Here is a 13,654-nt window from a genome sequence, read left to right as displayed (position 1 = left end):
AGCCTTATTCTTATATATAGTATGTATTTTTGGCTTGCACTCATATATATATTAGTGCTCACTTCAGTTATCCTATTCAGTTATATGTAGTTTTTTTCTGAATGTGAACACAGCTCCGCCCCTTTCGGCCATGTTTTTTCCATCTCCTATATAAGAAAGTCCTTAGTTACCCCTCTCCACCCATAGCAGTTTTTAATTGCAATGAGATGACACACAGTTAGGGTCATAGAGCTAGGGACCCCAATATAGAGATATGCCTTGACGAGGCCTTGGGGCTCAGTTACATTGATCAATGCGATTGCTAAATATCTCCTTTTTCCTAATATTCATGGCAGGTATGCAATTCATTATTCACATGTTCAAATTAGCAAGTAGCATTTTTCATTGTATATTCCAATATTTTTCCATATGCTTGAGGCATTATACCATTATCTAAGTTTGATGTGCAGCCTTATTCTTATATATAGTATGTATTTTTGGCTTGCACTCATATATATATTAGTGCTCACTTCAGTTATCCTATTCAGTTATATGTAGTTTTTTTCTGAATGTGAACACAGCTCCGCCCCTTTCGGCCATGTTTTTTCCATCTCCTATATAAGAAAGTCCTTAGTTACCCCTCTCCACCCATAGCAGTTTTTAATTGCAATGAGATGACACACAGTTAGGGTCATAGAGCTAGGGACCCCAATATAGAGATATGCCTTGACGAGGCCTTGGGGCTCAGTTACATTGATCAATGCGATTGCTAAATATCTCCTTTTTCCTAATATTCATGGCAGGTATGCAATTCATTATTCACATGTTCAAATTAGCAAGTAGCATTTTTCATTGTATATTCCAATATTTTTCCATATGCTTGAGGCATTATACCATTATCTAAGTTTGATATGCAGCCTTATTCTTATATATAGTATGTATTTTTGGCTTGCACTCATATATATATTAGTGCTCACTTCAGTTATCCTATTCAGTTATATGTAGTTTTTTTCTGAATGTGAACACAGCTCCGCCCCTTTCGGCCATGTTTTTTCCATCTCCTATATAAGAAAGTCCTTAGTTACCCCTCTCCACCCATAGCAGTTTTTAATTGCAATGAGATGACACACAGTTAGGGTCATAGAGCTAGGGACCCCAATATAGAGATATGCCTTGACGAGGCCTTGGGGCTCAGTTACATTGATCAATGCGATTGCTAAATATCTCCTTTTTCCTAATATTCATGGCAGGTATGCAATTCATTATTCACATGTTCAAATTAGCAAGTAGCATTTTTCATTGTATATTCCAATATTTTTCCATATGCTTGAGGCATTATACCATTATCTAAGTTTGATGTGCAGCCTTATTCTTATATATAGTATGTATTTTTGGCTTGCACTCATATATATATTAGTGCTCACTTCAGTTATCCTATTCAGTTATATGTAGTTTTTTTCTGAATGTGAACACAGCTCCGCCCCTTTCGGCCATGTTTTTTCCATCTCCTATATAAGAAAGTCCTTAGTTACCCCTCTCCACCCATAGCAGTTTTTAATTGCAATGAGATGACACACAGTTAGGGTCATAGAGCTAGGGACCCCAATATAGAGATATGCCTTGACGAGGCCTTGGGGCTCAGTTACATTGATCAATGCGATTGCTAAATATCTCCTTTTTCCTAATATTCATGGCAGGTATGCAATTCATTATTCACATGTTCAAATTAGCAAGTAGCATTTTTCATTGTATATTCCAATATTTTTCCATATGCTTGAGGCATTATACCATTATCTAAGTTTGATGTGCAGCCTTATTCTTATATATAGTATGTATTTTTGGCTTGCACTCATATATATATTAGTGCTCACTTCAGTTATCCTATTCAGTTATATGTAGTTTTTTTCTGAATGTGAACACAGCTCCGCCCCTTTCGGCCATGTTTTTTCCATCTCCTATATAAGAAAGTCCTTAGTTACCCCTCTCCACCCATAGCAGTTTTTAATTGCAATGAGATGACACACAGTTAGGGTCATAGAGCTAGGGACCCCAATATAGAGATATGCCTTGACGAGGCCTTGGGGCTCAGTTACATTGATCAATGCGATTGCTAAATATCTCCTTTTTCCTAATATTCATGGCAGGTATGCAATTCATTATTCACATGTTCAAATTAGCAAGTAGCATTTTTCATTGTATATTCCAATATTTTTCCATATGCTTGAGGCATTATACCATTATCTAAGTTTGATGTGCAGCCTTATTCTTATATATAGTATGTATTTTTGGCTTGCACTCATATATATATTAGTGCTCACTTCAGTTATCCTATTCAGTTATATGTAGTTTTTTTCTGAATGTGAACACAGCTCCGCCCCTTTCGGCCATGTTTTTTCCATCTCCTATATAAGAAAGTCCTTAGTTACCCCTCTCCACCCATAGCAGTTTTTAATTGCAATGAGATGACACACAGTTAGGGTCATAGAGCTAGGGACCCCAATATAGAGATATGCCTTGACGAGGCCTTGGGGCTCAGTTACATTGATCAATGCGATTGCTAAATATCTCCTTTTTCCTAATATTCATGGCAGGTATGCAATTCATTATTCACATGTTCAAATTAGCAAGTAGCATTTTTCATTGTATATTCCAATATTTTTCCATATGCTTGAGGCATTATACCATTATCTAAGTTTGATGTGCAGCCTTATTCTTATATATAGTATGTATTTTTGGCTTGCACTCATATATATATTAGTGCTCACTTCAGTTATCCTATTCAGTTATATGTAGTTTTTTTCTGAATGTGAACACAGCTCCGCCCCTTTCGGCCATGTTTTTTCCATCTCCTATATAAGAAAGTCCTTAGTTACCCCTCTCCACCCATAGCAGTTTTTAATTGCAATGAGATGACACACAGTTAGGGTCATAGAGCTAGGGACCCCAATATAGAGATATGCCTTGACGAGGCCTTGGGGCTCAGTTACATTGATCAATGCGATTGCTAAATATCTCCTTTTTCCTAATATTCATGGCAGGTATGCAATTCATTATTCACATGTTCAAATTAGCAAGTAGCATTTTTCATTGTATATTCCAATATTTTTCCATATGCTTGAGGCATTATACCATTATCTAAGTTTGATGTGCAGCCTTATTCTTATATATAGTATGTATTTTTGGCTTGCACTCATATATATATTAGTGCTCACTTCAGTTATCCTATTCAGTTATATGTAGTTTTTTTCTGAATGTGAACACAGCTCCGCCCCTTTCGGCCATGTTTTTTCCATCTCCTATATAAGAAAGTCCTTAGTTACCCCTCTCCACCCATAGCAGTTTTTAATTGCAATGAGATGACACACAGTTAGGGTCATAGAGCTAGGGACCCCAATATAGAGATATGCCTTGACGAGGCCTTGGGGCTCAGTTACATTGATCAATGCGATTGCTAAATATCTCCTTTTTCCTAATATTCATGGCAGGTATGCAATTCATTATTCACATGTTCAAATTAGCAAGTAGCATTTTTCATTGTATATTCCAATATTTTTCCATATGCTTGAGGCATTATACCATTATCTAAGTTTGATGTGCAGCCTTATTCTTATATATAGTATGTATTTTTGGCTTGCACTCATATATATATTAGTGCTCACTTCAGTTATCCTATTCAGTTATATGTAGTTTTTTTCTGAATGTGAACACAGCTCCGCCCCTTTCGGCCATGTTTTTTCCATCTCCTATATAAGAAAGTCCTTAGTTACCCCTCTCCACCCATAGCAGTTTTTAATTGCAATGAGATGACACACAGTTAGGGTCATAGAGCTAGGGACCCCAATATAGAGATATGCCTTGACGAGGCCTTGGGGCTCAGTTACATTGATCAATGCGATTGCTAAATATCTCCTTTTTCCTAATATTCATGGCAGGTATGCAATTCATTATTCACATGTTCAAATTAGCAAGTAGCATTTTTCATTGTATATTCCAATATTTTTCCATATGCTTGAGGCATTATACCATTATCTAAGTTTGATGTGCAGCCTTATTCTTATATATAGTATGTATTTTTGGCTTGCACTCATATATATATTAGTGCTCACTTCAGTTATCCTATTCAGTTATATGTAGTTTTTTTCTGAATGTGAACACAGCTCCGCCCCTTTCGGCCATGTTTTTTCCATCTCCTATATAAGAAAGTCCTTAGTTACCCCTCTCCACCCATAGCAGTTTTTAATTGCAATGAGATGACACACAGTTAGGGTCATAGAGCTAGGGACCCCAATATAGAGATATGCCTTGACGAGGCCTTGGGGCTCAGTTACATTGATCAATGCGATTGCTAAATATCTCCTTTTTCCTAATATTCATGGCAGGTATGCAATTCATTATTCACATGTTCAAATTAGCAAGTAGCATTTTTCATTGTATATTCCAATATTTTTCCATATGCTTGAGGCATTATACCATTATCTAAGTTTGATGTGCAGCCTTATTCTTATATATAGTATGTATTTTTGGCTTGCACTCATATATATATTAGTGCTCACTTCAGTTATCCTATTCAGTTATATGTAGTTTTTTTCTGAATGTGAACACAGCTCCGCCCCTTTCGGCCATGTTTTTTCCATCTCCTATATAAGAAAGTCCTTAGTTACCCCTCTCCACCCATAGCAGTTTTTAATTGCAATGAGATGACACACAGTTAGGGTCATAGAGCTAGGGACCCCAATATAGAGATATGCCTTGACGAGGCCTTGGGGCTCAGTTACATTGATCAATGCGATTGCTAAATATCTCCTTTTTCCTAATATTCATGGCAGGTATGCAATTCATTATTCACATGTTCAAATTAGCAAGTAGCATTTTTCATTGTATATTCCAATATTTTTCCATATGCTTGAGGCATTATACCATTATCTAAGTTTGATGTGCAGCCTTATTCTTATATATAGTATGTATTTTTGGCTTGCACTCATATATATATTAGTGCTCACTTCAGTTATCCTATTCAGTTATATGTAGTTTTTTTCTGAATGTGAACACAGCTCCGCCCCTTTCGGCCATGTTTTTTCCATCTCCTATATAAGAAAGTCCTTAGTTACCCCTCTCCACCCATAGCAGTTTTTAATTGCAATGAGATGACACACAGTTAGGGTCATAGAGCTAGGGACCCCAATATAGAGATATGCCTTGACGAGGCCTTGGGGCTCAGTTACATTGATCAATGCGATTGCTAAATATCTCCTTTTTCCTAATATTCATGGCAGGTATGCAATTCATTATTCACATGTTCAAATTAGCAAGTAGCATTTTTCATTGTATATTCCAATATTTTTCCATATGCTTGAGGCATTATACCATTATCTAAGTTTGATGTGCAGCCTTATTCTTATATATAGTATGTATTTTTGGCTTGCACTCATATATATATTAGTGCTCACTTCAGTTATCCTATTCAGTTATATGTAGTTTTTTTCTGAATGTGAACACAGCTCCGCCCCTTTCGGCCATGTTTTTTCCATCTCCTATATAAGAAAGTCCTTAGTTACCCCTCTCCACCCATAGCAGTTTTTAATTGCAATGAGATGACACACAGTTAGGGTCATAGAGCTAGGGACCCCAATATAGAGATATGCCTTGACGAGGCCTTGGGGCTCAGTTACATTGATCAATGCGATTGCTAAATATCTCCTTTTTCCTAATATTCATGGCAGGTATGCAATTCATTATTCACATGTTCAAATTAGCAAGTAGCATTTTTCATTGTATATTCCAATATTTTTCCATATGCTTGAGGCATTATACCATTATCTAAGTTTGATGTGCAGCCTTATTCTTATATATAGTATGTATTTTTGGCTTGCACTCATATATATATTAGTGCTCACTTCAGTTATCCTATTCAATTAACCCCTTAGCGACCTTTGACGTACTGTGTACGTTATGGCTCCCTGGTACTTAAGGACCCATGACGTACCCAGTACGTCATGGCGAAATCGCTGCAAATACCTTAGATTAGGAGACAGCACCCCTCCTGAGGTCCCCTCCTCCCCGGACCTACGGATGCTGTGAGTGGCTAACGAACGCTGCTCAGCCAATCACAGCCACTAATGTTTCAGTCATTGAAAATCGCTGAAACATTGAAATCCAGCCATGATCAGTGCAGCTATAGCACCGATCATTGGCTGGAGCTGGGTGACCTGTGTTTCACCCGCCCCCAGCTCTGATTGGAGAGACTGGCCTTGTGACTGATCTCTCCAATCACTGTGGATCTGGGGCCGCAGACCACTCCCCTCAGCTTCACTCCGGCGTCTGTGGAAGGTGAGGGGAGCTGCTGACCCATTTACTACAGGATGGGGACAAGGTGGGCACATTACTATGGGATGGGGATAAGGCTGGGGACAATAGGATGGGGACATTACAAGGATGGGCACAATACTATTGGATGGGGACATTATTACTATAGAATGGGGACTAGGATGGGCACATTACTATAGGATAGGGACTAGGATGGGCACATGACTATAGAATGTGGACAAGGTGGGCACAGTATTATAGGATGGGGACTAGGATGGGCACATTACTATAGGATGGGGACATTACTGCAGGATGGGGACAAGGTGGGCACATTACTATAGGATACGGACATTACTACAAGGTGACAAGGATGGGAAACATTACTATAGCATAGGGATAATGCTGGGGACATTACTATAGGGTGGGGACAAAGGTTGGCACATTACTAAAGGATGGGCACATTACTATAGAATGGGGACAGTATATAGGATGGGGACATTGCTACAATGGGACAAGGATGGGGAACATTACTATAAGATGGGGGACAAGGATGGACACATTACTACAAAATGGAGACAAGGATGAACACATTACTACAAAATGGGGTCAAGGATGGGGAACATTACTTTAGGATGGGGACAAGGATGGGGTACAATACTACAAGGGGACAAGGATGAGCACATTACTGTGGGATGGGGACTAGGATGGGGCACAATACTACAAGGGGACAAGGATGGGCACGTTACAACAATATGGGGAACATTACTAAAAGATGTTGGTCAAAATTTCTATATAGTGCTAATTGTAAGACTATTAGTTACAAGAAAGGAATAAAATGTAAAAAAAAAAAAAATGTTTATATTTAAACAAAGAATGTGCACATTTGCTATAATGAACAAGTGAAAATGTTCAAAATCAGTGATACCAAGGTGTGTAAAAAAAAAAAAATATATATATATTATATGGTACCAATAAAAATGTCACTTTGTCCTGCAAAGAATGCGCCCCCCCCCCCAAATTTATTTTTTTTCCTCTGTGCAGCCCATACACCCAGCCGAGTTTGAGACCCCTGGTATAGGGCCACTTATTGTGTCACAGGGCCAATGGGCCCTGGTGCACACTCATCATTTAAAAGCCACTGTCAAAATTGACTACAGTATTTACTGTAAGTGGTAAAACTGCGGTGATCAGGGTTTACTTGTTCAGCTGCAGTTTCAGGTAGATGCCGGCCTGGCAATAACTTGGATCTGCCTGGTATGATGCAGAATCGGCTCCCGAGCAGCTTCTTACATTCCACATCGAGTTTTGATGAAAATCTACGCCATAAGTCGTTAAATGTTTTTCCACAACAAAAAAAGAGGGGTAAAAGCGTATTCACTGTACTATGTCCATGATCTACTGTATCTCCAAGAATGATGGATAACTCACATACGAAAAAATCTGATATGTGAAAGAGCCCTTATTAGGGGGATGGAAGGGGGCCCTTATCCAGTTATGGCTTTATTAATATAGAAAGAGAACTTTTTCTAACTTTTCACCTGTATAGATTATTTCTGGAAAGTTCTGTTTCTATTTCACCTATAAGGTCATAACTGACTGAAGGCCCGAAGGTCAACCCAAAAGATGTCAGTAAGTGTGTGTGTACATGTGTGTATAGTGTGTGTGTACATGTGTGTATATGCAGCTGTCAGTAAGGGTATGTGCGCACATGTGCGTATTACATGCAGTTACGCTGCGTTCTGCACCGCAGCGTAACTGCATGCGTCCTGCGTCCCCTGCACAATCTATGGAGATTGTGCAGGGGCCGTGCGCACGTGGCATGTGTGTGTGTGTGTTCATGTGTATACAGAGTGTGAATGCTTATACTCATGTACAATGAATGTATTGCCATCAGTGTGAGTGAGGGGGAAAACATTCACTAAACAATGAGATGGGTGTTGAGGGATTGGGACCCACAGCCACCCATAACTGATTGAGAGCGGTTACCCGATATTTACCTTCGTTACCAGCCTCTGCAGCTCTCACGCTGCCAGTGCCGGCTCCTGCTCCCTGCACACGCCAAGCTAAGCGGTGTGCGCTGGTAACTAAGGTAAAGATCGGGTAACCATACCCGATGTTTACCTTAGTTACCAGTGTCCGCAGCTTCCAGACGCCGGCTCCGTGCAAGCGCAGTGTCGCTTGCACGTCGCTGCTGGCTGGGGGCTGGTCACTGGTCGCTGGTGAGATCTGCCTGTTTGACAGCTCACCAGCGACCATGTAGCGACGCAGCAGCGATCCTGACTAGGTCAGATCGCTGGTGGGATCGCTGCTGCGTCGCTAAAGTGTGACGGTACCCTTATGGAACTGCAACTAGGGTTTATTTTTGGATTAGATCTTATATTTTAAGCATAGTCAAATAAGCCCCCAAAATCCTACTGGGGCTTAATTTCAGGGTAGGCCTTCTGACTCTCCTCAGACAGATTTTGTCAGGGAATATAAGGATTCATCTCCAATTTCGGATAAGTAATCCTTTGTTCTCAGTGAGATAAGTCACCATCAGAGTAGTATCTGCTCTCTCATAGAAAACAGAGGAGCGCTTGTCAAGTATAGACGAGTGGGGAGGTGTAGCTGATGGACAAATGATTGATTTGGCCGACAGCTAAATATTGTGTATGAAGCCCCTGAGAGTAGATAAGGTTATCGATATCTCAGTTCCAAACGATTTATTGTTTGTTTGCTAGCAGGCTTGTATAAACAGTGACTCTGACCAAGGTGCAGCTCCATTGTATCTGTATCATAAGCAGATAGTGATAACCTAAGTGATAAGAAAGGAGAATTCTGTTGCATCAGCAGCTCAGCTTTGAAATGAAAGGCACTAGATACCATATAATATCTGATCATTCACACACTGCAGAAAAAAAATCTGCAGAGATGATGGAATAGGGGTTGTGAGGGTTAAGGCCCCATCACACTAAGCAACATCGCTAACAACATCGCTGCTGATGGACAACTTTTGTGACGTAGCAGCGATGTTGCTAGTGATGTTGCTGTGTGTGACATGCAGCAACAATCTGGCCCCTGCTGTGAGGTCGCTGGTTGTTGCTGAATGGCCTGGATCATTTTTTAGTTGTTGCTGTCCCGCTGTGCAGCACAGATCGCTGTGTGTGACAGCGAGACAGCAACAACTGAATGTGCAGGGAGCAGGAGCCGGCTTCTGCGGAGGCTGGTAACCACAGTAAACATCGGGTAACCAAGAAGCCCTGTCCTTGGTTACCCGATATTTATCTTCGTTACCAGCCTCCGCCGCTCTCAGCTGTCAGTGCCGGCTCCTGCTCTCTGCACGCGTAGCTGCAGTACTCATCGGGTAATTAACCAGATGTGTGCTGTAGCTAGGAGAGCAGGGAGCCAGCGCTAAGCAGTGTGCGCTGCTCCCTGCTCTCTGCACTTGTAGCAGAGTACACATCGGGTAATTAACCCGATGTTTACTGTAGCTAAGAGCAGGGAGCCAGCGCTAAGCGGTGTGCGCTGGTAACCAAGGTAAATATCGGGTTGGTTACCCAATATTTACCTTAGTTACCAAACGCAGCATGCTTCCACGCGCTGCTGCTGGCTGGGGGCTGGTCACTGGTTGCTGGTGACAGCTCACCAGCAACCCGTGTAGCGATGCTCCAGCGATCCCTGCCAGGTCAGGTTGCTGGTGGGATCGCTGGAGCGTCTGACTGTGTGACCTCTCACCAACAACCTCCTAGCAACTTACCAGCGATCCCTATCAGGTTGTATCGTTGTTGGGATCGCTGGTAAGTTGTTTAGTGTGACGGTACCTTAAGGCACACCCCTGTGTTTGTACCCGGCACACCACTGAATCCTGTATTTGTTCTTCAAATGTCTTGTTATGGGTTTCGCCACGAGGTGACAGGGTGGGAGCACGGTTCCTCTGGCACCTGAGTGAGCAGCGTAGGATATATATATATATAGGGAAAAAGGAGGAGAGTGATCAGGGACATGGAGTAGACAAGATGTCTGTTACAGGAGGTCAAGACCCTAGGGTCACCCTTACGGCTGCGGCACGGGAAATCCTGGTGAATGGTGGATTCTCGTCCTCCACGGAAAGGGGTTTAGCTTGTAGTCGGAGGTTCGAAATCGGTGCCTGCTGGTGGTATGGAGACAGACCCTCACTCACGGAATAGGTCAGTGCGCCCCTCCTGAACATGGAGGGGTACGGCTGGATGACTGGACATTAGAGGGGAGACAATGGCTCTGTTGCATACCCCTATATCATGATGAAGTGAGTGAGGGAAAGAAATGGCTGACATGAAAGACGTAGCCAGGTGCTGGAGGACCGACTGTTGCTGTGGAGACAGAAATATTCTAAAAGATCCTTGTAAGAATTCCGGTGGCGGTAAAAAGTGGACCGAGGCAGGAATAGATACCAGGAATAAAGAAATTATTTGTTGAAGAAGGAACTGTGTTAGACCCCTTTATTGCCTGAAGATCTGGAGTGACTCTGTACGACTGAGGCTGTAGCGGAGTCTATCCTGTGGGTTGTTTGGTAACGGGGAGGCGTGGGGTTTAACTGCAGGGTGAGCTGAGCCCTGTGGTTCACCTGACATGACTACACGCTGCCTGCCTCGTACCAACCTCCACAGATGGTGTATTTTAAATCTAAAGTATGTCAATGTTTCAATGCATCCATCGGATTGTGTGTTATCCGCAATAAGACATTTTGCATGTAATACAGATTTGCTGCAGGTCCACAGCAGAATTCACAGTATAAAGCGTGCCTGTGTGAACGGGCCCTAAAAAGGGTTGATTGAGAGTAGTTACAAAAGTCCATAGTAAGGTAATATCCCTCAGGAGTTCAGCAGGTGCAATACATGACTTCATGTGATCTTCAAGCAATCACATTATTGTACTTTGACTAGTATTCTTAGACGCCAAAAACACTGGACCAAAGTGACACTTGAAAGTTGTGTTTAAAGTATATTTTTACGTAACTTTTATATTGCAGTTTTTTTATGGTCAGCTTTTTACAAAATTGACCTACTTTTGGACAGTCCTTTATGTATATATACGGAATATCAAACATTTTCTCCTAAGTCTTCTCTGCCGTGGCAAAATGAAGCTCTTCCAATTAGTACTCATTCTATGAACTCCATACATAAGGCATATTTCATGTTTTACCTGTATGAGTTTTAGAATATTTAAGGAACGGCCTTCATCAGGAATCGAGAAAGTGAGTTGCAGTCTTTGTAGAGTCATGAAACAGTAATTGCTTCCTTGTGTATGCAATTTGGTGTCACAGTCAAGAAACATAAATGATTACTTCTCATCAATGATGAATTGGAAACGTGCTCCCATACTCTTTCCTATAAATTAGTGTGTGATCTGAGCATTTTTTTTATCTTATAGAAGAAAAATGGACCAGTAAATGGCAGCCTATACAAGAAAGAATATAAGGAGTCATTTGAAGAAGCCCCATTGTACATTCCTGTACTCACCTACCTCGGTTATGGAATTCTAATCTTATTTGGCTACTTACGAGATTTTATGAGAAGGTGGGGATTAGAACAATGCCACATGGCCGAAGAAAGGGAAAAGCAAAGAGTAAGAATATTTCCAGTATATTAAAAATTAAATAAGATGGTCTAAACTTTGGAATTTAATTATGCCAATATTTTGGCCAATTTTATTATCAAAATTCCAACCTACCTGAACTTTTACAATGTCACTCAAGTGTGAGATCTAAGAGCAAGTAGTATGCACAGAGGTGAGATCCTGTTGGTAACTAGTGATAGGTGAACCCACAGATACCTGGGACCGTCAGGTAAAACCGGATTTACAAAAAAAGAAAAAAAAACAGGTTCAAGATCCCAGATATCTGGCTGGATGCCAATCCCTATATAAGTCTATGGGGACCAAAATCAGGTACTTTAAAATGGTGGTAGAAGGGATAGGGGGATTAGAGCAGGCGTGTTATACTTACCAGTCTCACCGCACGGTTGTCACACTACTTCTGGTAATCTCATCCATATGCACTGCTTCTCCTGCCCAGCGGCAGTCCCAGCGTCTCTGATTTGTTGTAGTCAGACCGTGCCCACACTCTCTGTTACAAGAGTGTCTGAATGAATGAATGAATGAATGGAATTGCACACATTGTGTGTCCCTATCGTAGTGTGAAAATAAATTAATAAATATAAAAAAAATTGGTGTAGGGTCCCCTCATATTTTGATACTCAGCACAGAAAACGTATATGGCTACAAACTGCAGCCCACAGCCTTGTGCTTATCTTGCCTGTGTATGAAAATAAGATGGACCCCCATGCAGATTTTCTTTTAAATTATTTAATTTAAATTATTTTAAAAACATTGGTGTGCAGTCCTCCCCAATTTTGATACATAGCCAAGATAAAACCGAGAGCTGGAGCTGGAATTCTCAGGCTGGGGAGGCCCATGGTTATTTCAAATAAAGGATTTTTTGAGTGTTTGTGTTTATTTCTTATCATTAACAGATTAGAAATGGGGGGCTTAGTAGCAGCTGTGAGCTGTCATTAACCCCTTTTTACCCCGATTGCCACTGCACCATGGCAATTAGTATGAGTCGGGTAAAGTACTCGGATTGCCGCATCTAATGGATGCATCAATTCTGAGTGGCTGCAGGCTGCTATTTTTAATCTGGGGGGCAATAACCATGGGCCTCCCCAGCCTGAGAATACCAGCCCCCTGGCTTTCAGTTTTATCATGGCTGGGTATCAAAATTCGGGGGGACCACATGCCGGTTTTTTTTGGGTTTTTTTTTTAATTATTGCATGAGCTCCCTCTTATTTTGATACACAGCCAAGAAAAGCACACAGCTGGGGGCTGCAACCTGAAGCCATATGCTTCATGTGTGCTGGGTATTATAATATGTGGGGACCCTATGCCAATTTTTTATTAATTTATTTCTTTTTCCATCACGATAGGGGCACACACATTGTGTGCGATTCCAGGCAGTCAGACAAACTATACTATAGGGTGGGGGTGTGGTCTGACTGCAACCAAGCAGAGATGGAGAGACTGCTGGTGGGTGGGGGAAGCAGTTTATAAGCATAAGGTTAATGAGCGGCCCCAGAAGTAGTGTTACAGCCATCCAGGAGACTGGTAAGTATAAAGTGCCTGCTTTATTCTTATTTTCTTTCTTCTTTTTTTTTTTTAATTACCTGGATAGCCAGATGCAGTTAGTTACCCAGAGTTCCCTGAGAGCATCAGGTTCAGGATCAGTGCACGGGTACTAGGTAACCTTTGCGGATCCAGACTATTACAATCCGGGTCCGCCCATCACTATTGGTAACCCAATAATTTAGTTAACTGGTGAATTTGTGTGCATTAATTTGGTAAATCTAATTTAATGTAGGGT

At 41.2% G+C, this 13,654-nt stretch overlaps 1 protein-coding gene across 1 annotated transcript in view; it reads left to right on the top strand.

Moving 5' to 3' along the window:
* The window catches only part of LOC142294998 (serine palmitoyltransferase 3-like), a 98,658-nt gene that overhangs the window by 38,792 nt on the left and 46,212 nt on the right, over positions 1–13,654 (top strand). The window contains exon 2 of the mRNA XM_075338065.1: positions 11,671–11,865. Within this exon, the coding sequence (XP_075194180.1) occupies positions 11,671–11,865 (195 nt within the window). The remainder of the gene's footprint in view (positions 1–11,670; positions 11,866–13,654) is intronic.

The sequence above is a fragment of the Anomaloglossus baeobatrachus genome, chromosome 3, assembly GCF_048569485.1.
Source record: "Anomaloglossus baeobatrachus isolate aAnoBae1 chromosome 3, aAnoBae1.hap1, whole genome shotgun sequence".
Lineage (NCBI taxonomy): Eukaryota > Metazoa > Chordata > Amphibia > Anura > Aromobatidae > Anomaloglossus > Anomaloglossus baeobatrachus.
Note: the sequence above shows the minus strand (reverse complement) of the source record. Positions and strands in the feature narration are given on the sequence as shown.